Source organism: Erpetoichthys calabaricus, chromosome 2, assembly GCF_900747795.2.
Source record: "Erpetoichthys calabaricus chromosome 2, fErpCal1.3, whole genome shotgun sequence".
Classification (NCBI taxonomy): domain Eukaryota; kingdom Metazoa; phylum Chordata; class Cladistia; order Polypteriformes; family Polypteridae; genus Erpetoichthys; species Erpetoichthys calabaricus.
This window is the reverse complement of record NC_041395.2, coordinates 92,704,073-92,730,749: the sequence shown is the minus strand read 5'-3', so window position 1 is coordinate 92,730,749 and position 26,677 is coordinate 92,704,073. Positions and strand designations below refer to the sequence as shown.

Sequence of the window (26,677 nt, the reverse complement as noted above, 5' to 3'; positions counted from 1 at the left end):
ATCTATCTATCTATCTATCTATCTATCGCAAGTTGTGCTTCCCTTTGACTCTCCTCTGATCCTTTGAAGAGTGACAGTATGGGATCCTCAAAGCAACTCTCAAAAGATCTGAAAACAAAGATTGTTCAGTATCATGGTTTAGGGGAAGGCTACAAAAATCTATCTCAGAGGTTTAAACTGTCAGTTTCAACTGTAAGGAATGTAATCAGGAAATGGAAGGCCACAGGCACAGTTGCTGTTAAACCCAGATCTGGCAGGCCAAGAAAAATACAGGAGCAGCATATGCGCAGGATTGTGAGAATGGTTACAGACAACCCACAGATCACCTCCAAAGACTTGCAAGAACATCTTGCTGCAGATGGTGTATCTGTACATCGTTCTACAATTCAGCGCATTTTGCACAAAGAACATCTGTATGGCAGGGTGATGAGAAAGAAGCCCTTTCTGTACTCACGCCACAAACAGAGTCACTTGTTGTATGCAAATGCTCATTTAGACAAGCCAGATTCATTCTGGAACAAAGTGCTTTGGACTGATGAGACAAAAATTGAGTTATTTGGTCATAGCAAAAAGCGCTTCACATGGAGAAAGAAGAACACTGCATTCCAAGAAAAACACCTGCTACCTACTGTCAAATTTGGTGGAGGCTCCATTATGTTGTGGGGCTGTGTGTCTAGTTCAGGGACTGGGGCCCTTGTTAAAGTCGAGGGTCAGATGAATTCAACCCAATATCAACAAATTCTTCAGGATAATGTTCACACATCAGTCACAAAGTTGAAGTTACGCAGGGGTTGGATATTCCAACAAGACAATGACCCAAAACACAGTTTTAAATCTACAAAGGCATTCATGCAGAGGGAGAAGTACAATTTTCTGGAATGGCCGTCACAGTCCCCTGACTTGAATATCATCGAAAATCTATGGGACTAGCCGACGCCCGCCGTAGCATACGGCGGTGTATGAATAGGAACGGAAAACGGTGAGAAAGGAATTCAGAAATCAAGTAGAAATAAATACTTCTTGAAAGACGCAGTGTGCATGTAGAATTTCCGGCCAGGTAGGATGACATGTGAAAGTGATAAATAAATCAGGTTTTCCGAATTTACGTACTATGACATCCTGATAGTTTTGTTGCATGTATCTTGGACTTCCTGGAAATGTGGATGGTAATATGATCATTTTGCCTACACTTACGTTGTTATTTTCAGCCTTTGCTTGCAGTGCGTCTGTATTCAAACATTGTATTGTTCCATGCGCAGATCTTGTTGTGTAATCTGAGATAGTTGAGACGCGCGCCCTCCGTTTTAACATACGCATCTATGATGTACTGTTGGAATAGTTTGCCGCTGGAGTGCAAAATACTAAATGTATTCCTCATTGCTAATCTGTACGCGTAAAATTGGAATTGAGTAAGCCTTATTCGCTTGCCAGTTCTTTTATCGGGAACATTTTGTAAATCTTTGTCAGCCAATGTCTCCATATGGGAATAAAAGTGAGTAAACCATAGGAACGTAATTCATATTGAGCGTGGAAATCTGTTTACAGGAGTTGCGTATGGGATAGATGCAAATGTCCCTTTCGGCAAGCGTTTCACCATCTTCTACAACGAAAATCGCTGCAATGTTGGGGCATTGTATCGTCATAAATCCTGCCCAGAGTTTTCCTTGAAAACCATTCGTACAGATGCAGTTGGATTGGACTGAGCGGTTTAATGCATGTGTTTGTATGATTTAGCGAAGGGGTTGATGGTTCTGAGCATGGAATCTAGCTGGAGAAGTACATTTTCGCTGCATACAGAGTTTGCTTTATCTTGTAAGCGTACTTCTGTAGCTTGCACTGTGTCAAAAACATACAACTGTCCATATCCTGTAGAGGTAGAAGTGTTAGCGTATAGTGGAGTGATTTGGTGATAAATTTGCCCGTGTATTTTAAAACAGTATGGTCCGTGGCCAGGAGGTTGAGTTATCTGTGCACCCATGGAAGCAAACGCTAGAGAAGAGTTGTATTCTCGAATGTGTTCACGATAATTTTTACCTTCTGATGTTTGCTGTGTAAGAAGCTGTTGTAAAGACACAGGTGGCTCCCGCAAAGTTGGTAAAGCTACTTTACCGTTGTGGCAGCACCTCGAGTACTTGTTGGATGTATTACGCTCAGCAGGCCAGTATAGTGCATTACATGGAAGACGATGAATAGAAATCGAGAAATGCCGTGTCAGCTGCGTGTGGGCGGGACCGGTTTTGAAGTGGAAGCAGGACGAACCAGAAGAGAAATATATATAAGAGATTATTTGAAGCAAGCTGTCCATGCTCGGCAGCCATCAAATTTAACTGAACTGGAGAGATTTTGTATGGAAGAATGGTCGAAAATATCTCCATCCAGAATCCAGACACTCATCAAAGGCTATAGTAGGCGTCTAGAGGCAGTTATATTTGCAGAAGGATGCTCAACTATGTATTGATGTAATATCTCTGTTGGGGTGCCCAAATTTATGCACCTGTCTAATTTATTAAGAATATTTGTGAAGTGCTTTGACCATGGAAAATGCTGTATTAATAAAATAGATTAACACAAGCATACACAAATGCATGTTATGTTAATCAGGTCATAAATAAAATTACAAAGTTTGTAACTAAAATTAAAGGAGTACACAGATTTTTGCCCCTCTAAAAATGACTATTCACAAAACCAGCTGGTTGTAGAAAAGAAAAAGAATGTGTAACCAAAGTCATCTCCCCTCTGGGCACTTCAGTGATACTGTATTGCATACCATTTGCTTCAAATAACCCTATGACAACATATAATGGAATTTTCTAATATTGAAAGCTTTTTATTGGCTGTAATAACAACCTAAAATCCTGAATTCTTACCAAAGTGGCAGGGCATACCATAAGAAAGACATAGTAACACCTAATAGTTGTGTCTATATTGTAGATGAAAGTAGAATTTTTGAACTCTGAGTTGCTAATTTGCAACTAAAGACTTATTTGGTTTTGGTGCAAGGTTCTTTTCAACAAATTGCATTTCAAAATATTGTTTGTTGGATGCAAAGTGTTTTAAGTTTAGCTAGGTGTGGGTTTCAATACCATTCAGGATATTTAAGTAAAGTAGGTAGCTAATGGTTTGTTTTTAATGGTCCAGTGGGCTGTACTTCAATCAAATTAAAATGATGCCTGTGCTTAAATTCTAAAGTTTTCAATGTCTGCTTTTATTGTAACTACTGTATTGTGTGGATAATGGTACACAGCAAAGGTCATGCAGAGGGGAAGAAACATTTGACTTAATATTCCATGGTCACCCATGCAGTATGGGCTAGGGTTGATTCAGTTTAGTGAGAGAGGAACACATCTGGCAGTATCCGTTCTTCCGTTATGTTGAACTGCAGAATGTTTCTTATTCTTGATAAATGTAAATTGAACTTTCTCTAAATTTATTTAGATATTCTGTTAGAATATGCACAAATTTTTTGTCAAAAGGAAAAATATTGTTCTTAAGCACATTAATTTTTCCTACCACTGACAAATGTTCTTGACCAAGATAGAATGCCATTGCTTTGTGTTCTTCATAAGGGGAAAAAGTTTGTTTGAGAAAATGAACCAGCAAATGCAAATTAGTAGTAGGCAATGAAAGGAAACTGTTCAGATTTAGACTGCAAAAGTTCACTGAAAATATGTTCAAATCTGTCTTTAATGTTTATCATTGTTCTATTTTTTGCATGACAGTAATGTGCCAGCTGTAAAAGTTTGTGTACCTCAAGCTAGAATAATAACAATGCAGTCCACATTCCTGAATTTCCGAACTTTTTGACACCAGCTTGCATCCATAATGACAGTGGCAATTCTGAGTAAATGTTGAATGTATGTAGAGTTGGAAAAGGATGGGGATTCACAAAGGATTGTGAGTAAAGATAGACTTTTATATGTAGTCAATTAATAGTGTCTTTGAGGTTTCACACTGTTAAAAAGTACTTATGGTATAACATGACCTAATTATATACAGTATATTGCATCCATGCATTTTCAAAACCTGTTTTGGTTGCAGGTAGTTTTTCTGGTATCAACAATCTGGGACAAATCTACAGCCATTTGTGGAACAAGCTCATGCAGTTACACTCTCACTCAGAAAAGACCCAAATCAATAACAAAGAAATTGATATAAGTAATTTGCTTAGTTAAACATGATATGTTATTATTTTAATATGACCCAGTAAACATCTTACACTACATCAGCTGGCTTACCAATAAATTGTTTGTTTGAAGAACTAGCTTTAAAATGACACTTTTTCAGCTTTTATAAATACGATTTGTAGATTGAAGAGACAGCACAATGGTTTATAATGGTAGATTCTACTGCTCATGTTTTTAATTGTGTTTTTGCTTGTTTTACAGCTTACAATATAGTTCCACTTGAAGGTTTTTAAGCAACTTATTTTGTGTAGTGAACATGGCATCATTTACTACAGTTTTGTCTGCCTTTACAGTATTTTAACAACTTTCCTTCAGATATTTCAAAGTAGGCTGCATCAGTGTTAATGGGTTTATAATGATTCATTAAAGCATGAGAAGAACGTAACACTTGGATTAAACTACTATTTACTGTTTCCACAGAAGGAGTATTGTAGCCAATCAGTCTCACATTTTTGAAATTTACTACTTGGAAAAAAAATTAAAAATGTAAATATAGAGCAGTAGTATAAGTTATTGTTTCAGTTGTTAAGATTTATGAATCATAAAAAAATATTTTGGAATAGAGGTGACCTAAATCGGTTCCAATCATATCTCACCACAGGGATACAACAATACAATAAATGGTCTTAATGTAATGTACCCTAAGTTTAAAGCAAGGTTCTCTTAAAGTGAAAACCAGCAAGCCAAAAGAAGCAACAATACCCTCTTGGGAATAAAAAATATAATTGTGCATTAGTCCATTGCTGGGTGAATATGCTGTTACCATGTTAGAGTATGGACTCTCCACACCTAAAGCTAATTATTAACTTTATGCTGCTCCATCTCTGCCTGACAATTAGCAAACATTGAGCTTCACATGTTAATCCGTATAAATTGGATAACTCAGCCCAATCCTAACTGATTTGCATAAGTAAATACCTTACAGGTTATCAAAAATGATCTTATTTAAGAATAATAGAATGTTGTTTTTGAGATAAGCTAATTCTCTGAGAAGTGTAGCTAACTTTATATGCCTTTAGTTTGAATATTTATAAAATGCAAAGACAATATTTCATTTCATATTAGTTCTTGTTTTTTGTTTTTTTTTTTGGTTTGGTTTGTTTAGTTTATTTTTTTTGTGACATGCTGAGTATAAAGACATCAACATGTTTAATAAAGTTTGAAGTACGAAGGGAGGCCATTTATTCCATTTATTTTGGTTGGTTAGCTAGTTGCTGTGTTTCTCTAAGATCTCAGTAAAAAGAACAATTCAGCATTACTATGTTTCAAATTTTTGTCAGAAATGCAAGTTTTTGAACATGGCAAATATTGACAAAGTGTCTAAGCTTTGCCTTTGACAGACTAAACAATCCATCCTCATGCACAAGAACATTTACATTGTAAACGATTGATTGTTTGCTATAATCAATAAATTAATCTTGCGTATTGTTCCTGTAAGCCCCTTTTCTAGGACTTTTCTATTAGTCTTGCAAGCTTTATATGTGGCGTTATGGCTGGCTTTAATGATAGCAGCATGACTGTGAAAGTATGCATGGTTCAATTGGGGCACATTTTTCAAGCACCATCCCTGCTGCATTATTTTATACTTGTATACACCACTCAGCCACAAAATTACAACCCCTGGCCCTGTGAATAATATAAGAAAAGATTTAATACTATTTACATGGAGTTTATTATCTTATCTTCTTGTTGGAGGGAAAACGTGCAAAGTATCAGCACAGTTAGATTGGAAACAATGAAATGATTCAGTCCCATGCTGCTTGGCTCAGCCAATGTGTTCCCCAAGATTGGAACTCTATGAATGTAATGACATGTATATATTTTTAAATTTATTTCTAGTTTGTGGCTGTTTGTTTTTTTGTGTTTGTGGTTTTCATTGCATCTGTTTCTTTTATTGGTTAAAGAATGAGGCCACAGTTGTGAGCACTGCTGCCTCACAGCTAAGATCACATTTTTGGACGTAATAATCGAACCAACATAGTTGGCAGATGCTTCACTACTCTCCTAGGACACTTAAAATAACATTGCATCATTACAGTATAATCCAATAATCTAGTTCAGTTCCTCCTCTTCCATTGACCTCATTGGATTTCACAGAGTTCAGTAAAACTCCTGAATATTTCTGTGACTTTGCAGAACTCTCAGTAAAATCACTAGTAATGATGTGTACAATATATTCAAATGGTACAGAAGAGAATGGAATGAAGCCTTCAGTAACTATTAATTACTGCAGTTAAGGTCAGTCCAACTCAATGTACACAGGCATGCATAATAAAGTCTGATCACTTAGATGAGACACCTTGAAAACAAGAAAGCAAGGAGTGTTTTACAGGGATTTTAAATAATTGATTAAGTATTCATTTGACATGTGATTGATTTCACACAAGTAGCATTAAAGTTTGGACAAGTGTGGGGAAAAAAGATTTTATAAGTTAAAGCATTAATGGTTTGTGATATTTTAAATTACTATGATCTGTCTATTAAATTAATATTGAGAAAGCTTTATTAATACAATGTGTCATAAACCTGAAAAAGTGACTTGCATACAAACCTTATTTTCAATAATGTATTACAAAAGTAGCTTTTAAAGAGTTGAAAAGGAAAATAACCTGAATAATTTTGGTATTCACTAGTTTATCTGGCATGGATGTAATTATATTTGAATTTTTATTGTTATTATATTGAATAGTGTTTATTTTTCAGTCACTGAACAGAAATGTCCTTGAATAATTTTAATACATATGGTAAGATAAATGAAAGTAGTCTGTTCTGATTATGTCATTCCTTATAACTCTATGCTAAAATCCTTGATTTTCGGTTACATTGTGGCTAGAAATCCTTCTTCTGCCACAATTTAAATCCGAGTCTTACATGTTATAAGGGTGATGGATTATGAATTACAATCTTAATTGTTTAATTATGTCCAGTATTTTTTAACATACTTTAAATACTGTGCATCACATTATTAAATGTTAAATAGACTTACTATGTTCCCCCCACTCTGTTACAGGATGGAAAGAATGAGTGAAGATCCTCTAAGACTAAATGTGATGAAGCGTGGTCTGGAGCAACAACAGGATGAGAGGGAAGAAGCAATTGCTAAACGATTGAAAATGGAGGGTCATGAAGCAATGGAGCGCCTGAAGATGCTAGCCCTTCTCAAACGCAAGGACTTGGCTTCTAATGAAGGAGCTGGTGTTCCAGACCTGTCTTCCACCAAGGGTATAGGTGGTGGAGGTGGTTTTGAGGAGAAACTCAATGGCAGTTTGAGGGCTCATGCAGATCCCAGATTAATCAGCAAGACTGGGAAAGAAAATATTGGGGATGAGCCAGTGGATATGAGTGCACGACGAAGGTAAGGAAGGTTTTTCGTTCATTATCTTCTTAATACATAATCAAGGCTGTGGATATGCAATATATTTATAATATCATCCAGGTAAGTGTCTGAAGAGGTCATCTATTACATTGCATTCTTATGTAATTTTTTTGAAGAATTATATTTTTGATTGCTTTCTTTTTTATTTTCTTCATTTTGTTACAGTCTGTGTTTTGCTGATGTATGAAATGGAAAAGGTGCTTTATTACCCAAGAGTTGATAAAAGTTGGTACTAGGCGTTTGCCTGTTTAGGGCTCCTTCCATTATACCTTTTTGAGTTTTCAAGGTTTTTCCATTGTTATGTGCCAAAATATTTTCTGTATTAATTGGTAACATTTTATTTTTAATAACTGTGCCTGGTCACTGGATTAACTGCTATCATATTTGATGTTTTAAATATTTAGTGTTCTCAGGGTCAGTTTACAGGATTCTAGATAAAAAAAACTTAACCCAAAAGCAAGTAGTTTTGAATTCAGACATTTTAGGTATCAGATTTTAACGCCTCATTGTATACATTTGCTATGTAAAATAAATAATTTCATGAATTTATGTTCCTTAAAGAAATATCATATTTTTTCCCAACCATTATTGGTTTATATCTCTTCTTCTTATATTTGATCTTGAGCATGGGAAAGGTGCTGTATAAATAAAATTTATTTGTTTATTCATTTATTTCAGTTTCCATCATGTGTATTGCGTTCAACGCTTTCCTGCCTTGCTAGAACCTAAACAGTGCCCCCTCTCTCCTTTTCTGTTTCTGTGTTTGACTGTTTTTAATATAAGAAAAGGCAAAGCTCTTTATTCATTACCACTTTAATCACAGATTATAATGCATCTGCTAGAGTTGTCACAATAACAAAATTTCAAACTTTGATATGATGCTAAGAAATGTGTTGGAGTTTGATACAATTTTCGATATTCAATACAGTATATTGAGTCAATAAAACATACAAAAATGTAATTAATTTATATACCTTAAATTCTTTTTATTGATGAAAACAAATATTAGAAACTTTAGTCATTAAATGCTTAAGGTAGTGCAAGCTTTGGTAAAAAGTAACAGTAAAGCTCTGTAAACGATAAAAGAAGTTTAATCATGTTCAACTTTTTTTTTTTTTAAACTTTGATAAAAACTGATACTATCACTGCGGTAGTACAGTGAAATGTCATAACTGCCGTTAAATGGATAAGTATTGCAATCTTTGGTAAACTGTATACATAAATATTTGAAAATAAACATTCAAATAAAAAGTCCATTAATGTGGTCTTTTCTGTGCAGTTGTTCAGTAAAGTAACACGCAAGCAGACTACTAACAGATTTAAATGTTTTTCATAAATGCAAACAGTGCACATTGCATTTTTGTGTAAATAAACTGTGATGACTTTGTAACTTTCAAATTTTTTGCAAGAAAGATTTTTGGCCTGGAAAAATGGACCCTCAAATTCTAAATGCACACACAATTACTTGAACATACAGTGGAACCTCGGTTCACAAATGTCTTGGTACACGTACAACTCGGTTTACAACCAAAAAGTTCGCCAAACTTTTGATTCGGCTCACGACCACACACTCGGTATACGAACAAGCCAGTTTCGCTTTGTGCGCGCTGATGATTTCCGCACGTGTTGCATTGTTCTCCGTCAGACGTGCGTGCGTGCTTTCGCTGTGAACTCTTTATGCTCTATTTCCTTTCCCTTCCGGTTCGTACGCACCAATTACTGTATTTAAGTACGTGTTCAGCCTCTCCCTGTTCATTGTTCTCTGTCAGACGTGCGTGCTTTACCTGTGAACTCTTTGTGCTCTACAGCAGGCATGTCAAACTCACTACCATTGGTGGGCCGCTTCGACTGCCATACGTGCGTCAGCGGGCCGCACTGTAACAAATACTATTATACAAAGTTACTGTAGCTTTCTTTCCAATACTGAAAACTTCAAAAAATGTAACACTTAAAGTTTAAAGAAAAGCTATTTATTTCCATACAGTCTCCATACAACAGTGTAGAATTAGAGTCTTAGCCTCTTAGCTAGGTCCTTATTATATTATATTCATTATATTATATTTATTGCTTATATAGGAGCCTTACAGTGTGAGATTTTTTTCTTTTGTCCCGACACTTGGCATCTCTTGTTAGTAACCAGTTCGTCAATATCAGGCTTGAAATCTTGTGCAGCTGCAACTTTTATGAGGGATGAAAGGTGCGCGACAGTAAGTCTTAAGCGATGTGGGGTTTTGGTAGCTTTCATTAACGAAAACAATTGCTCACAAAGGTAAGTGCCTCCTGAACATTGACATTACTCTCGATGCCAACTTACGGATCTGCACATACAAGGGTGGCAGGTAAGCATACAAGCCTGGCACACCAACTTCGTTGTATTTTGCCTTCAGAATAGAATCTGACTGCAGTTCAATCAATTCCATTTGGATATTCTCGGGCGCATTCTTAGCGTTGTAAGAGAACAGCACAAAATCACAAAAATATGTTAATAAACAACTCACCAACTTCTCGCGTCCACTTCAGATCTTCATCTGTAGTCTGCACTAACTGTTCGTTACAATACTAGCACAAAATTACATGAAACTAGAGCAAAAAAACGTGAAAATATGTGGGCTATTACTACTCGTGATGGTCAGTTCTGCCCAGTGGCCAGTCTCAGCAGCCCAGCTAGTAGTGTAGCCTTAGCAGGGGCGGCTCTAGGCTCGTGGCGGCCCTGGGCAGAGAAAGAATCGGTGGCCCCTTCGCCTGGCAATGTCAATACGGTATCTTATGCACGGCGGATGGCCACATGCATTGCGGACACTGCACAACCGCCTCGTGCTCATGACACGCTTCTATATGCGCGTGTCCGTAACTTGAAAACCAAGTAGCGGCCCATGATATTCCCGTTACGGCAGAACGTTATAATACTACATATAGCTTACTGCTCCAACTCTAGCGAATTTGTAAATACAGCATACTAATTAACAAGAAACACAATGTTTTTCGGCCACATTGCCGTCAGCTGTGTCGTTATTTTCTCTTTCTGTTTTATATTCAATATATATTGGCGTGGCGGCCCCTGGGATTTGGCTGCACTGTGCAGGTGCACAGTTTGCACATGCCTAAGGCCACACCTGCTGTCCGCTGCTGCATCCTAGCACTTCAGTTGTGACGCTGCGGCTCATTAACTTTGGACAAGACTCGTGGCTATATTAGCAGATGACGTTTCTGGTACCGTAATGCCATGGGAAAACGCGCTTTTGTCAGAAGGCAGAAGTAAGAAAAGTCAATAAGTAACGCCGAAGATGCAGAATGATTCAATCACAAACGATAGTAATCATTTTGTACAAGTTCAGTGCTAACTAGGATCTGTCATGCGGGCCGCACAGATTTCTGTTGCGGGCCGCGTGTTTGACATGCCTGCTCTACAGTATTTCGAATGCTTTTGCAGTTAACCATGGCTTCTAAGCAAGTGAAGAGTGGTGAGAAGAAAGTTTTGCAGAAAATTGAAATCAAAGTAAAGAAAGAAATTATTGAAAAGTATGAGCGTGGTGTTCGTGTTACTGATCTAGCCGCTGAGTACAAGAAGTCAAAACTTACAATTTCGACTATTCTAAAGCAGAAAGAATCTATTAAAGCAGCTGATGTTGCAAAAGGAGTTACAGCGTTAACCAGGCAGAGACCTCAAGTGCTGGAAGAGGTGGAAAAACTGTTTACCAGTTTACTCATTTACCAATTTGAGAACCCTCCTGCTTTCAAACAGCACAATGTAAACAAAGCCAGACTGCCAGTGATGTGGAGGGCAAACACAAAGGGTCGGGTCACACGGACTTTGTTTTTGGAATGGCTGCACGAGACTTTCGCTCAGAAACCCAAGAAATCACAAGAGAGAAAACATTCCTCCATCTCCCTCAAAACTGTAACCTCCTGTCCACCCATTTTCTCCTCACTTCATGCCAGACCTCGACTCATGCAAGGTTAGTTTTCTTGGTGGTTTATGGTTAGTTTTTGTATTACAGATTTTTCAAATGTTCCTTTTTTCCTCCTGTGCTTAAAACTCATTAAAAGAAAGTGTTTATACAGCTATCGGTTGCAAGGCTATAGTGCAAACTCCTGTAAATGTTACTTTCTTGGTTGCTTGTGGTTGGTTTTTAAATAAGGTTCGGATTTGTTCAAATGTTCCTTTTTTCCCCCTGTGCTTAAAACTCATTAAAAGAAAGTGTTTATACAGCGATCGGTTGCAAGGCTATAGCGCGAACTGCTGCAATGTTAGAGAGAGAGAGAGAGAGAGAGAGAGAGAGAGCAGGCTCGCATGCTGCAGAGAGAGAGAGAGAGAGAGGGCACGTGCAGCTGAGAACGAGTGAGCCTGCTCGTGCAGCTGAGCAGGGAGCCTGGGTGTTTGTGTCAGTGTTATTCAATGTTTTTACATTAGTTTACTATTACACTGTGCATTCTATGGAGTAATTAACTATGTTTGTGCTTAAAAATCTTTAAAAAAAATATATTTACATACAGTTCGTACGGTCTGGAACGGATTAATTGTATTTACATACAATCCTATGGGGGAAATTGCTTCGGTTCACGACCAATTCGGTTTACAACCAGAGGTTTGGAACGAATTATGGTCGTGAACCGAGGTTCCACTGTACATGCAAGAGTCATGCCACTATTTATGCAGTTGACCACTGTTAATAGCTCCTTAAATTATTTTTTAAATGTCATGAAAGATAATTTAAAATCACACATAATAAAAGAAAATAACGCATGTTGTGGCAACAGGTTAATAATCAAGGGAGGGAAGGAACCACAGTGCTTAAAATTGTTGACCCAAATGACAACACAGAATTAAACTGTCCCACTGGTACAAATACTTGCAGATCCCTGTTTTAAATGTTTAATTGAAAACAAAAAACATTTGAACCTTTAGAAAATAATTAACATCACATCTCTACTTCAAACGCAGTAATTTTACAAGTATATACTTATTAATGTTTCTGTAATTTAGAAATAAGATACCTCTAGAAATTCTTTATGTTGAATTGTGCGATAGTCCTTTAAGTGTATAAGTGAAATTGATTGTGTTCACAGCTTTAGTTGGCCTTGTGCAGTAGCAAGTCTTGCATACAGGCTTGTATGTTATCTTACGGTTTTCTGTATCTGTTTGCCACAAAGCCATAGTAATTCCAGATGCCACTCTGGCTGCACTCTTTGTCAATTAAGCGTGCCAGTGAAGGCTCCAAAACCACCAAAGTTGCCATATTAACTTAGGAGCTGCAACTCTAGCCATGCTGAGCTGAAAGTGCGTTTGTAATGCAGGCTGCAGAATCAGTATCATGAGAAATGAGTATTGAAGCAATTTTATAATGTTAATGACAATCCTAGTATGTACATGTGTATATTATACATATATTGTTTTATGATTTACATTGTGATGGTTCCAGATTATGTATTTGCATACAAGTGCTTTTTCTTGACTATAATAGTCTATATGATGCATGCAGGCATTTGTTTTGTAGCGTTCACCAGTGTCGTAAGTACAGTATTTGCAGCTGAGCAACTTGTATTTGTTGAAGCAGACTGGCACAGGCACCCTTAGCCCAAATGAAAGCACTCGGAGACCTAGGACAGACCGCAGAATCAGGCTTTATTGTACGGCACATACACATACTCGATTCAGATGACTTGAGCCCTGAACCACAGGCATCTTTTACATTTATTACAATTCTTATCATACAAGCCATTATTCATCCTTATCTGACTCCTATGATCACTGCTCTAATCTTGCCTGTAATTCTACTAATATTTCTTAGTTAAGGAGGTGACAGACCCCTCTCTGTCCATCATTTCTGTTTGACAAGGCCTATCCTTACTCCCCACTAGATTGACTCTTGCTACCATTATATACAGCCAAAGAGTTCACATTCCCTCTCTAAGCAAGGGATCCATCTTTCTCCAGCTCTCCTGCATGTCTAACCTTTAGCTTAATGAACTATTATTGGTTTCTAACCCATACTGAATAATAATAAATATGTAGGCATAAGCCTTTTCAATCCTAACTCTTACGTCTTAATACTTAGTAAAATATAGTGTCTACTTTTTCATGTGCTTATAATACTTTTCTAATACGTAGAGATTTACCAATTTTAAGAATACATTTTTCTATATGTTTTGCATGTAGTTTTTTTAACAACTTCTTAAATCCTTCTTTCTATTAGGTATAGATAGGTACCTTATATGGTCAATGCCAGGGAAGAATCTGTATAGGTGCTGATTCTGAGGAGAGTGGTAATATTTCTTTGGAAACAGTCATTTCAACTGTCCAGTGAACATTGAAGTCATATGTACCTATTAAAATTGCCATTATAAAATCACACCGATGTTTATTTCAATAAGTGATATTTAATATCATATTATTAACTGCTCACAAAGTTTTCCGGTGGTATTTGACTTCCTCCAGTAATCTTAAGAGATTCAAAGATTACCAGACCAGTGTATTTATAAATCCTAATAGAAAGTGAAAACACTGTACATTGAATATCTATTATTGTAATCGGGGTGCTTAATTCACTTGCTAAACAAAAATGCAAGCTAACAATGAATAAACACAATTAAACCTGTAGATGATACTTGAACATTGAATTCACACAAAAGGAAACTTCTAAGGATGCTTTTATTTATTCCCACATGTAAGATTTCAGTAGACCAGAGATGACGTAAAATAGAATGATGATGGCTTTCACTGTGTGGATATCTCTTTTAGTGTGAATAAGTGGTTATTTTAATTATGTAATCACTGACAAATTACTGGTATATTTAGGGTACAAGTTATGTAGGCAAAAGTGTGTTGCTGGTCCCTGCAGCTGTTACCTCCTTCCACCTGCTGCTTGTCCACGCATACCCTTTTCAGAGACCCATTTTAACAGAAGGCATGAGAACATGTTTCAGGTGATGAATTGCCTGGATGACCTCTTCATTTGAAATGACTTGTTGCATCTTGAGATGTTTTCCTGCTTGAACTGTTGTCCTACGCAACACTAAACAATTAACCAAGAACAAGAGGTCACCATACCCTTTTTAAACGCTTCCTCTTTTGATCCTCGATCATTTTTTTCCTTTTCTTTCCTTTTCTTATGCTCATTCCCGCCAGGCAACATAGGTGGAGTCAATGTACTGTAGACACACTTAGAAGGAATGCTGGAGATTTTGCTAGTTTTATTTAACATTCAGGAGTTGTGGGAAATTCAAATAAAATTGGCTTTCTCATATTGTTCTTTCTTATTCAATTCAAATTCAATTGTTTTGCCCAGCCCTACTTGAGTATGTACATTTGTAGTCGGTAAACAGCAACTTTATTTCCAACAAAAAATGTGTTGAGAATAAGGTTTTACATTTTGTAATTAAAGGTCCTTCATTCACTAACAGTTTATGTAAATTAAATCATGTATAAGAAATGTGATGGAAAATCAAAATACAGAACATGTTTGGATGTAGTGCTGTCTGAAGCCTTCCGTTTTGTAGATTCTCCAACTTGAATAGGCTGTTGTTGGAAACTTCCCTTGGCCTTCTGTGCAATGGAATGGAATGACTTTTAAGTTATTTACTAGGGATAGTAGATCAAATATCACCATTTGAATGTATAATAAAAGTCTTCCTCAAAGGCAGATACTGATTTTTGAATGTAAAAGAACAGTTTTGAGCTTTACCTCCCACAAATTTCAGCACTGTGTTATTTAAACATAGTATGCAGTATTGCAGTATTATCAGGCTCTTTCATAATTTTGAATTATTAGCTAATATCCTCCTACTTTCTAAGTGCACCCCTTCACCCAAAAAACTTTTTTTATATATAAAACGTCACTTTGTCTGTTCTTAGATCTGCATTTGTAAAAGGAGCAAATTTTTAAATGATCATTGATGCCATAAAACTATTGTTCTGCTGCTAATTCTGTTCTGATTCACTGCTGAACCTGAGATCTCTTTCAAGTCTGTATGTTAAACACTGATATGAAAGTGAAACCACTGATATTTGGTTTTAAAACAACTGATTGTGAATTTTAAATATATTAGCAAGCTAAATAAAGAGATTAGGGTTTGTTTTGTAGCAATCTTTAATGTGATTGATGACAAACTTTAGACTATTACTCATACTCTGGACAGTGTAGATTTAAAAATGTTGTATCCAGTTTGCCTAGGATCTGATGGAGCAACTGTTATGATTTGGAAATAAAATTGAGCTGCGAAATTGCTCAGAGATAGAACTAATGGGGACTTATTGTCAGTTGTCATTCTATAAACCACCGACTAGCTCGTGTGCTGCCCCAAGCATTTGCTGAAGTAACTTAGATAGTAAATTGTAATGATATCTGAAGGAAACTGTTTTTCTTCTTCGAAAATTCTTCTGTCAGAGTGGTTGGATGACTTTGCTGTGATCCAGAATATGCTGAACATCTACAGATTAATCTTAAAATTGCTAGTGACACTAGATGGCAGTCTCTTAGTTCAAGCTGTAAGAGAATACCTGATTAGTGTTATAGCTACACTTAAAAGGGAAGCCACCAAACAAAATAGTACAACTGAATGTTTAAGTGGATAAACTAAAACATATGTTTTTGTTGTTTAACGAATGATGCGTTCAGATATGTTGCTTTTATTGTCTAATTTGTCTAGAGCTTGACAAAAGCTACATGTTAACAGAAATAGGGCTAGTCTTACAAGCCGTAAACCTGCTCATCATAGAATTGAAAGACCTATTTGATTTTTTTTTTGATTATAAAAACACTGCAGATATGTGGATGTCTAAGAAGAAGAGAATTAATTATACATTTTTCAGCTTGGTTTGCACTATTAATATTAAAATATTTTCATTATTTTGTGAATAAAAATTACACAAAGTATTTATAAAAAACAAAAATCGATTTGGACGAATTATTAATCCATTCAAATGAATTAATGTAATGCATTTGAACAGATTATTTTTATTTCTATAAGAGGCATATGCCTATTGGGCACATTTTATTTTACCAGCTGTTGTGGTTAGGGGTCCTTGATTCCAAAGCACATTTTTTCTTTCATTTTTTTAAACACTCGCACATATCCCTGTCTCCTCACCCCGCTCCATCCCGCCTTTGTGATTGTAGAAGTTGGAGTAGGTGATGACACAAGAGAGGGAGCAAAAAAGAAAAAAGCAGTCTTTTGGCAGCTATTTCATGAAAGCACAGAAATTCAGAGAAGGAGTGTGTCTGCACACTACCATTGAAAACAGATCAAGAGCTGTTTGATGATACCTGAGTTTGGACAGTGATGTAAATACATTTGAGTGGTGGAAGACACAAGAAGTACATTTTCCCAAACTTGCAAAAAAATGTCTGTGCATCCCTGCATCAAGCAGCCCTTATGAGGGGGCTTTCAGCACTGGAGGAAATGTAAAATGTAACTGCGCTGCTTTGAAACCAAATGCTATGGACAGACTGGTGTTTTCTGTTACACAACTTTAAGTTTCCTCAGAATTTTAATTTTTTTTTTTGATATCTTTGTGCAACATTGGGCAGAATTTGAAATTAGTAATGTGTTTAAGAGCATTATAGGTTTGGCTTTTTTGTATCTTTGTGCAATATATGACAGAACTTGTTTACAAATGCTATAGGTTTTTTTCCTATGCAGTATTTGACAGAACTTTTAATTTTTACACTATACTACACAGTATGTTAGAGTTTTGTTCTTGCTTGTATGCTGCACAAATCACCTTACAGCGAACAGTTTATTCTTATTCAGACTGTAAAGGTCATGCCCTGCAGTTCAATTATGATTAGTATTTTATTCCCTTTGGATTCATATCTTGTTTATATTAAGTGTAAATGTCTGTTTAAAATGCTCTCATTATAATAGTTTTGTTGCTCATAGTGCAGTTTTTTTGTGTAAATCCTGTAGGCCAGTTTAAAATGGTTTACTTGTATTGTTTGATCTCAGTAATGCTTTGACTGGTGATTTTAATGTTTTTGTGTTATTTTACTTAAGTTTTAAGAAAATAAATAAGACCTGTTGTCCTCATTAATCTCATTAGAAAGCTACAATTAATATCTTATTAACAAGACCAAGCTAGATCAATAATACTTTTACAAACACGTTTATAAAGGATGCAAAATATTGTCTGATTATCAGATAGATAGATAGATAGATAGATAGATAGATAGATAGATAGATAGATAGATAGATAGATAGATAGATAGATAGATAGATAGATAGATAGATAGATACTTTATTAATCCCAATGGGAAATTCACATTATCCAGCAGCAGCATACTGATACAATAAATAATATTAAATTAAAGATTGATAATAATAATAATGCAGGTGAAAAACAGACAATAACTTTGTATAATGTTAAATGTTAACGTTTACCCCCCCCCCCCCCCCGGGTGCAATTGAAGAGTCGCATAGTTTGGGGGAGGAACGATCTTCTCAATCTGTCAGTGGAGCAGGACAGTGACAGCAGTCTGTCGCTGAAGCTGCTCCTCTGTCTGGAGATGATACTATTTAGTGGATGCAGTGGATTCTCCATAATTAATAGGAGCCTGCTGAGCGCCCTTCGCTCTGCCACGTATGTTAAACTGTCCAGCTCCATGCCAGCAATAGAGCCTGCCTTCCTCACCAGTTTGTCCAAGCGTGAGGTGTCTTTCTTCTTAATGCTGCCTCCCCAGCACACCACCGCATAGAAGAGGGCGCTCGCCACAACTGTCTGATAGAACATCTGCAGCATCTTATTGCAGATGTTGAAGGACGCCATCCTTCTAAGGAAGTATAGTCGGCTCTGTCCTTTCTTGCACAGAGCATCAGTATTGGCAGTCCAGTCTAATTTATCAGCCAGCTGCACTCCCAGGTATTTATAGGTCTGCACCATCTGTACACAGTCACCTTTGATGATCACGGGGTCCATGAGGGGTCTGGGCCTCCTAAATTCCACCACCAGCTCCTTGGTTTTGCTGGTGTTCAGTTGTAGGTGGTTTGAGTCGCACCATTTAACAAAGTCATTGATTAGGTCCCTATACTCCTCCTCCAGCCCATTCCTGATGCAGCCCATGATAGCAGTGTCATCAGCGAACTTTTGCACGTGGCAGGACTCCGAGTTGTATTGGAAGTCCGATGTATATAGGCTGAACAGGACCGGAGAAAGTACAGTCCCTTGTGGCGCTCCTGTGTTGCTGACCACAATGTCAGACGTGCAGTTCCCAAGACGCACATACTGAGGTCTGTCTTTAAGATAGTCCACGATCCATGCCACTAGGTATGAATCTACTCCCATCTCTGTCAGCTTGTCCCTAAGGAGCAGAGGTTGGATTGTGTTGAAGGCGCTACAGAAGTCTAGAAACATAATTCTTACAGCACCACTGCCTCTGTCTAAGTGGGAGAGGGATCGGTGTAGCATATAGATGATGGCATCCTCCGCTCCCACCTTCTCCTGATATGCAAACTGCAGAGGGTCAAGGGCGTGTTGAACCTGTGGCCTAGTTAGTTGCAGGGAGCCAGAGTGTATTCCAACTTCACTGGGCAAAATGTAGGAAATAGCCCTTACTAGTCTAAGATACTAGTCCATTACAAGTCCTTCATACCAACTCTTAGTCAGTCACATAGGTCATGTTTGTATCAATAACTAACCTAACCAGCATTTGTTTGAGAATGTGGGAGGAAAATCAGGCAGATAAATGGAGAATTCTCAGACTCTGCACAGAAAACAACCCAAAGTTGGCTTCAAACCCTAGGTGTTGGATGTTTTTTGAAGTGGTAGTGTTATACACTGTACTGCTGTGGTGCCCATGTAATTGTGTATTCTTCTAAATTCTATAGCATTAGAGGAAGATTCAATTTTGTTGGATTCATGCACATTTTCAGGGATATGTTAACTTGCTTGTGAGTCACTTCGGCAAATTGTTGAAGGATGAAAATACTGATACAACCAATATCAAACACAAATGTCTAGAAATGAACATATCAACATTTTACTGATTTTACCAGTGTCCAGTGCAATTGTTGAGCATTGCTTTAGCACAGTCTGTTTGGCATAAATGGTGTTATTGTTTATGTGCACTGTAGCTTGAATGACTGCTCTGAATGAAATATGTAAAGGCCCAGCACCTGGTGCTGAAACAGCCAATAATTTGCTACTACTGATTCTCAGTATTTTTTTTCAAAAAAGAAGGCAAAGAGCACTGACAGACAGAAACATGCAGCAAATGGAGAATTTGAGTTAGCACTGGAGTCTAAAAAGGCAAGATGTATATCAGCACATCTATTAGTATAGTCTTGGAATCTGATATTCTGAGTGACAATGTCCAACAGCATTCTTGTATGTACTTTAACAATGTAATTTAATTATTCTTTTAGTAAAATTATTAATACCAGGTACTAGAATCTGTAGCAAGCTTTTAGTTTGTTTAGCTGCTGTTTTTTTATGCAAACAAGTATGCTTGAGTTTTACATTGAGCCATATTGCTTACTGTTGATGAGACAATAGTTTTAATTTCAAGCTTGCAAGTTATTGTTACTATTCCAAAATCTCCCAGTATTAGCAGATACCTGGTATGCAATAACTGATATTCAAAAACTGGCATCTGCGAAGTAATTCAAACATGTTATCACAATTGACTGTTGAGCAGATTCAAAAGCATATTTTTTTCACTGACATGTTTGTTGCTTAGTATTATCAATAACATTCTTGTGTAGCATGCAAAGAATCACAGTGGTCCACTTTTATATAAAATAGAAATTATCAGTAATAGAAATTAAACAAATTATCAGATGTTGTTGACTGATCATGAGTAGTGTTGATCAACGAATTTTGCCAAAGCGTTATTTGCAACAAATTTGCTGCATTCGCCCTTGTTAGTCAATTATTTAATGTTAATTCGACAAGTTTAGGAAAAGTATTTTTTCCCAGAGCCCCATAATGCTTTGCAAGGCAAGCGCAACACCCCCAAGAGCTGTAACACCCAACTTTGGATGGGACCACCCCCTGGGTTTATAATTCTGAACATTTGAATTACAGACTCTGTGGGACTTGGTGGTAGAGATAAGAGTGAGAGAGAGAAAAAAAAATTAAAAGACTTATTGCTAGTTTGTGGCCATTTGTATTTTGTTCATGGCTGTTTTTTCATCCACATATTTTGTTGTTAAAGGCACATGTGTGCCAGTTTTGGATTGGGAAGGGCTTTCTGTGCAGCACTGTGGGGTTAAATAAAAACCCTAGTATTTGACCTCCAGTTGTTTTGTGTGTTTGCGTATTTTATATTTTTCCCCTCAAAAAAACTATTCAGCTCCCATTAAGGTTGGAGGAAGGAGAGCTGGTTGTGGCTGTTGTCTTGGAGTTGATGAAGGGCGCGGTACCAACAACCCATCCACATCCTCTCCGTCACCTGCAGCAATACATGTCAGTCATCTGGAGATGGCCAGCAGCCAGCGAGCTGTGGCTGGGGCTCCAGATCCTTTACAGGTGCCCCTGAAGAGGAATCTCCCCCTGCTCTTGGATCACACCTTGGGGTATCTCTGGGAAGAAGTCCAAAAGGATGCAAGGATAGACCTGGAAAGTGACAGACAAGAGCTGTTGGGGGAGGTATTAGGCCCATTTAGGGAGGAAGACAGTGAGGACTCAGATCTTCCACCAGCTACAGAGAGACCCTGATGCAGGGGTAGTACATCATCTGCTGAGGACCAGAACCTGACAGCAAGAGAGGGGCAGCTGCATGTTCCTCTTATAGCTTGGTGGAAGAGGAGCAGGCTGAAAGTGACAGTCCTGGGTGTCACCTACTCAGTCACAGAGCAGCAGCTCTGGCATTGTGGTGCAGAAGCACCATTGTTGTTGGCAGCATGTGCAGGGCCTCCACAGAGCCCAGTGCTATGCACTGTTTTATCTTGGTAGGCTGTGCCACAGGCAGGCAGATACCCAGATCCATGATGTGCCGCGTGATGCTGTGCATATCATCCGTCTATGCCTATTTTAGCATATTGACTGAGGATCGGGCCATTGTGTCTGCAATCTCTGCCAGCAAAAGGTATGCAGGGGCCAGCCTGGTTCCCATAATGGCACTAACCTTCTCATTGACCATATGAAGAACTACCACAGGCTGTTTTGGAATCAGAATCAGGGCAGCATAGGGCAGGGCTGGCAGGCCTCCCCTGGTTCATCTTCGGTATTTGTTACCCACTCTCACTCTCGGACACCCTTTGTATCTGAGTCTGCCAGTGGAAGCCAGTCCTCGGTGGCAAAAGGTCACACCCAGAGGAGGCCAGTGTGCAGCTGTTCCTCTTCCACACCCTCCTATGGGCTGGGGAGGGTGCATTAGGAGGGCACCATTGGAGTTGGTGGTGGTTGGTTGGTGGTGCCACACTGGGAGATCAGGAGAAGACCAGACCCATTCTACTCCCTATTCTACAAGGATGACCCCTCGGCAGCTCCAGGTGGGCAGTGTGGTGTCCGACAACTACACCATTGTCCTGGTTTCACGACAAATTGACCCAGGTGCCATATTTTGCTCATGGTGCAGAGGTTCCTCCGTACTTACCCGGGGTTGGGCGAGCTTCTGAGCAATGCACGGTGGGTCTGCAGCCGTTGTTGTTGCTCCCCTACTGCCTGCACATTTCTTGTCAAAATGCAGCAGCAGCACCACCTGCCCCCCTATTAATCCTCCCTTATTCCCCCCTCCCCAGTTTGGTTTGTGATTCAGCAATGCAGTGGAACTTGGAACTATGAAAACATTGCAAGACAGGGGACCAGTGACATCAGATGTGGCAGCTCTGCAAGGTGCTATCTTCTTTCGAGCAGGCTAGAATGATGTGGTCCCACTAGTGTTCCTGCTGAACAAGACACTAGGTGGGAGAGGGTGCCAAGGAGGAGGAAATGCCCAGTAGGCAGCCCATCAGGGCAGTGGCACTCCAGGAGGAGGAGGAGGATGAGCAGGCACAGAGGGCTGGCGTCTTATTGATGGTGGGAACCAAGAGGATGAGAAGAAGATAATCAAAAAGTGGTGGGCAGTGGGCACCTCTACAATGTGGCTGCTCATATGCTGCAATACCTTGGGAGGAACCCCCAGATTAAACAGAGGGAGGATTAGGCCTCCAGTACAAAACCAAGATGGGAGTGTTTATGGAGCCCAAATAGCAGGAAAGGAGAATGTGCCAACTCTGTTCAGTCCTTAGCAGCAAGCTGCTTGAGATGTATCTCCATCCTCTCATCCCTGGTGCCTCTCCACATGTCCATCAGAGAACTGTCAGTAGCAGCAGCAGCCATGATGGAAATCTACTGGATGTTGTAGAGAGACTTTTTCCAGCCCCAACGACACAGTCTGATACAGTATGGCAATAGCAGCTTTCACCGGCAGCGGCAAGACCACATGGTGAATGACTATCTGGTGTGCATTGGTGTAAATGATTCCATGCACACAGATGACCCCATGGAGTTCTGGGTAATGAGTCTGGATTTTAGCCAGGAGCTTTCTCAGTATGCACTGTAAGTACTGTGTTGCCCAGCTTCCAGCTTGCTGTCTGAGCAGGCCTTTAATGCTGGTGGGGTGGTCCCAGACAAGAGGACCCAGTTGTCCACAAATTCTGTAGATAGACTGATGTTTATAAAATGAATGAGTCCAGGATCAGCAGTCATTTCCAGCCCCCTTCTGCTGATTCCAGTGGCTAGATGGGTTCCTTTTCTATTTGTCCCCTATCGTTCTCCTTCTGTTTTTTTGTAAATCTTAAGTACACCAGGCTTGTGGTGTCCACACCTCTGTAAATTCAAGCTACCTGCTCCTGTTGCCACTGTTTACACGAAATTTTGCTAATCTGATATTTAATTCAATTAATTTTATCTCATGGAGGCATAGTGGTGCCATGGCTGGCACTGCTGCCTCACAGCTCAGGTCACCTTTTTGGTCAAAATAATTGGGCTGGCATAGTTGGGAGATGCTTCACTAGACTGTTGGGACACTTACAGAACAAGTGAGATTGGATTAAAAAAGAATTCTCTTTGGCGATCATTTTTTTGAATTTCCTAGTTTTAAGGATTGCATGATTTCTGACTTTAGAGTCCGATTTGGCATTTTCTTTCTGTTTTGATGAAACAAAGAATTGCTTTCTGGTTACGAAGTTTGCGCATCTATATATTCTATATATATTCTTGCTTATTTGATCTCATGGATGCATGGTAGCACATCGGATGGCACTATGAAGAGCACATGATCATGCTCTCAGTTAATATCACTAGTGTACTGGCTGACACATTTCAGATTTGAACACTGAGAGAAACTCTGGGTTCACAGAAAAAAATAATGCTGATTTAAACAGAACATACAGATGTCATGGAATCCAATGGTGTTAATGTGGCTGGTGAATAATTTTAGCATCAGTATGCATACCAGTTTTTTTCATTTTCCATGAAAACAAATGTAAAGCTATAAAGGCACATTAATACTGTGTGCAGTAGGTGAACTCAATTCAAGGATCTTAACAGATAAGTAAATAATGCAGGTTCTCAAAATGTTTTTAAACATATACAGCATAAATAACGACTTAACTGTTTGTCACCAGATATGCAGGCCGATCTTCCAGTTCCACGTCAATATTAGAGAAGGAGGAGCATGCTCTATGCTTGCATAGGTAGCCATGTGGAGAGTAAAAACAAACTTTGAAGGAGCCATACCTCCCCCACCCCCAAACACAGGAGACTCTATGAAATAATAATAATAATAATGAAAGATTACTGTTTATAAGATATTTCTATCTTTTTGAAAAAGGAAAAAGTGCAAAGCATCAGTACAGAAAGTTTGGAGAGCCTTTCGTACTATCTCGGGTTTGACTTTGCTGTGTTTTGTGGACGTTTGGGGACTCCGTACTTTGTCTGGTTTGACTGTGGGGCGGGACGCCGAAGTCTCTTCTGTTTGTGTTCTCCTTGAGTACTTATAGTATTGTATTACTGTAATGTGATTCACATATGCTGTGGAGTCCGGATCTTTGGGGCTTCTGTACTATCTCGGGTTGTTGCCTGCGGTGCTTTCGAAGCGCGTTGTAGGCGCTTGCACCTTCCGTACTATGTCGGGTTTGACTATGCTTTGTAGTGTGCACGTGTAGGGTTCTGTACTCTCTTGAGAGGGCTACATACAGTTGTCCATGTGTAAAGTGCTTAATATTGTATCACTGTAATGTGATTCACATATGTTGTTGAGTCCGGATCTGTGTGGTTTCTGTACTATCTCGTGTTTATGCTTGCGGTGTGTTAGAAGCACGTGGACCATGCTGTGTAGTGTGGACATTTAGTTCAGAAGCGCGTTGTAGGCGCCTGCGCCTTTCGTACTATCTTTGTGGACCTGTGGGGCCTCTGTAGCCTCTTCCGTTTGACTCTGGGGTGCAGCGCAGAATCCTCTTTTTTGTGTGGCTGTGTCGTTAGTCGTTAGCTATGGGCGCGTTGTTGCTTCATTTCTCATTCATGTTAGTTGAGCTCTTTCGTTTTTGGGCCGTGACTCCTTCGTTCGCGGTGGATCAGACCTCGCTTGCGGTCTATGAGACGCGCGCTGTAGGCGCCTGCGCACTATGTCTCATGGTCCCATCGCCCAGTACCTGCGTCCATGCCTTCCGGTTTACCATTCTCGGTTAGTAATATGAATATTCAGTGTTAGGAACAGCAATAAAATATGCAAACATGATTCATTTTTAGCATTCAATGCACGTTGTTTATGCCTGGAAGTTGACAACTGGGTTAAGTCATGCTAATATGGATATTGTTGCTCAAGTACTGTTATTTTATATATAAAAAAGAATTTCCATAATTTTCCTACCTGTTATTGGCTGGTATTCTATATATTATAAGAATTTTTAAAGAGTCATTAGAATTACACAGGTAATGTAATCTCAAAATCACATACCGTAGATACTCGCGTATAAATTGAAAAATGTATGCCTTAAAATTCATTCAAAAAAACAGGGTTGACTTATCCACGGGGCAACACAATTGTCCATAGAATTTGGGTAATGACATTGTACACTCAACGCTTCACGGTGTTAAGTCACCGGTCATCTGCCGTTTCCCATAGTCTTTGAAATAATTATAAGCCAGCAATACTATTGCTAATTAGCTAGTTTTTTTCTAATTTCATTAAATAATTCTTTAAACTGTGAAATACTTGAATTTGAGCATTAGCTTTTGCAGGTTTTGGATAACAAACATACCATTAGCTGCCACGTGCAACCAGATTTGGAATCAAAAGAACCAAGGCAACGAACGCTATCAGTGCGATGCAAGCGCAGCGCACGATTCAAAAAACTTCTCTGCCTACCTGTTTGTCTCGTCTGACAGTAGCTGAAAAGCAGCATCAGGAGAGAGCAGCCTGAAGTAGTCCAGCAGCAGGTGATCTGTCATATCCAACAGCAAGCCATGCTGTCTTATGAAGTCCGGTAGCCAGTTCGGCTCCCACGGATCAATGTCTGGGTATTCCTCCCACGTGAACCTTGCCGTAGGTGCATCAGCTGCGCGAATGCGTTCAGCTGGCAGCCGATCAGCTGGCGCGGCATCGGCTGGTGTCTGATCAGCTGATGCCGGCTTCTCACTCTCTCGCTCGATTCCTGATCACTGTCAATAAAATCCGATTCTGAAAAATCAGAGTCCAACTCAGCGATAATGTGCAAAACATTAGTCTGCCGAGTGTTTTCTTTTCCTTGTGATATGTCGATGCCATCTTGCCTTTGTTTACATTTGTTTACATTTCGCAACTCACGCACACGCAAGGATTAGTTGCCGAGTCAACGAGTCTAGCATTTCTCCAAGCACAGAGGGAATGCCTGTAACGTGATAGTGAGTTTTGTCGTCATTAACAGCTGATTGTCACCCTCTACCTCTGATAGCTGTAAAGTTTTACCCTCGACTTATATGCGGGTCATAACAAATTTCGTAATTTTCGGCTTAAAAATACACTCGACTTATCTGCAAGATCGACTAATACGCGAGTATCTACGGTAGCTAAAATTATTAAAAATATGTTTTTTCCTTGTAGGCCATTGAGGACTGATTGAGGTAATTTATGTTAGGTAGAATGCCTAGAGGGGGCTGGGCGGTCTCGTGGCCTGGAACCCGTGCAGATTTTATTTTTTTCTCTAGCCGTCTGGAGTT

The 26,677-nt window shown here is 38.8% G+C and overlaps 1 protein-coding gene across 5 annotated transcripts in view; it reads left to right on the top strand.

Moving 5' to 3' along the window:
* Window positions 1-26,677, top strand: part of gatad2b (GATA zinc finger domain containing 2B) — a 234,465-nt gene that overhangs the window by 107,227 nt on the left and 100,561 nt on the right. For all 5 annotated transcript variants that reach the window (XM_028794120.2, XM_051922809.1, XM_051922807.1 and 2 more), the window contains exon 2: window positions 7,195-7,539. In XM_028794120.2, the coding sequence (XP_028649953.1) occupies window positions 7,196-7,539 (344 nt within the window). In that variant the 5' untranslated portion in view covers window position 7,195. The remainder of the gene's footprint in view (window positions 1-7,194; window positions 7,540-26,677) is intronic.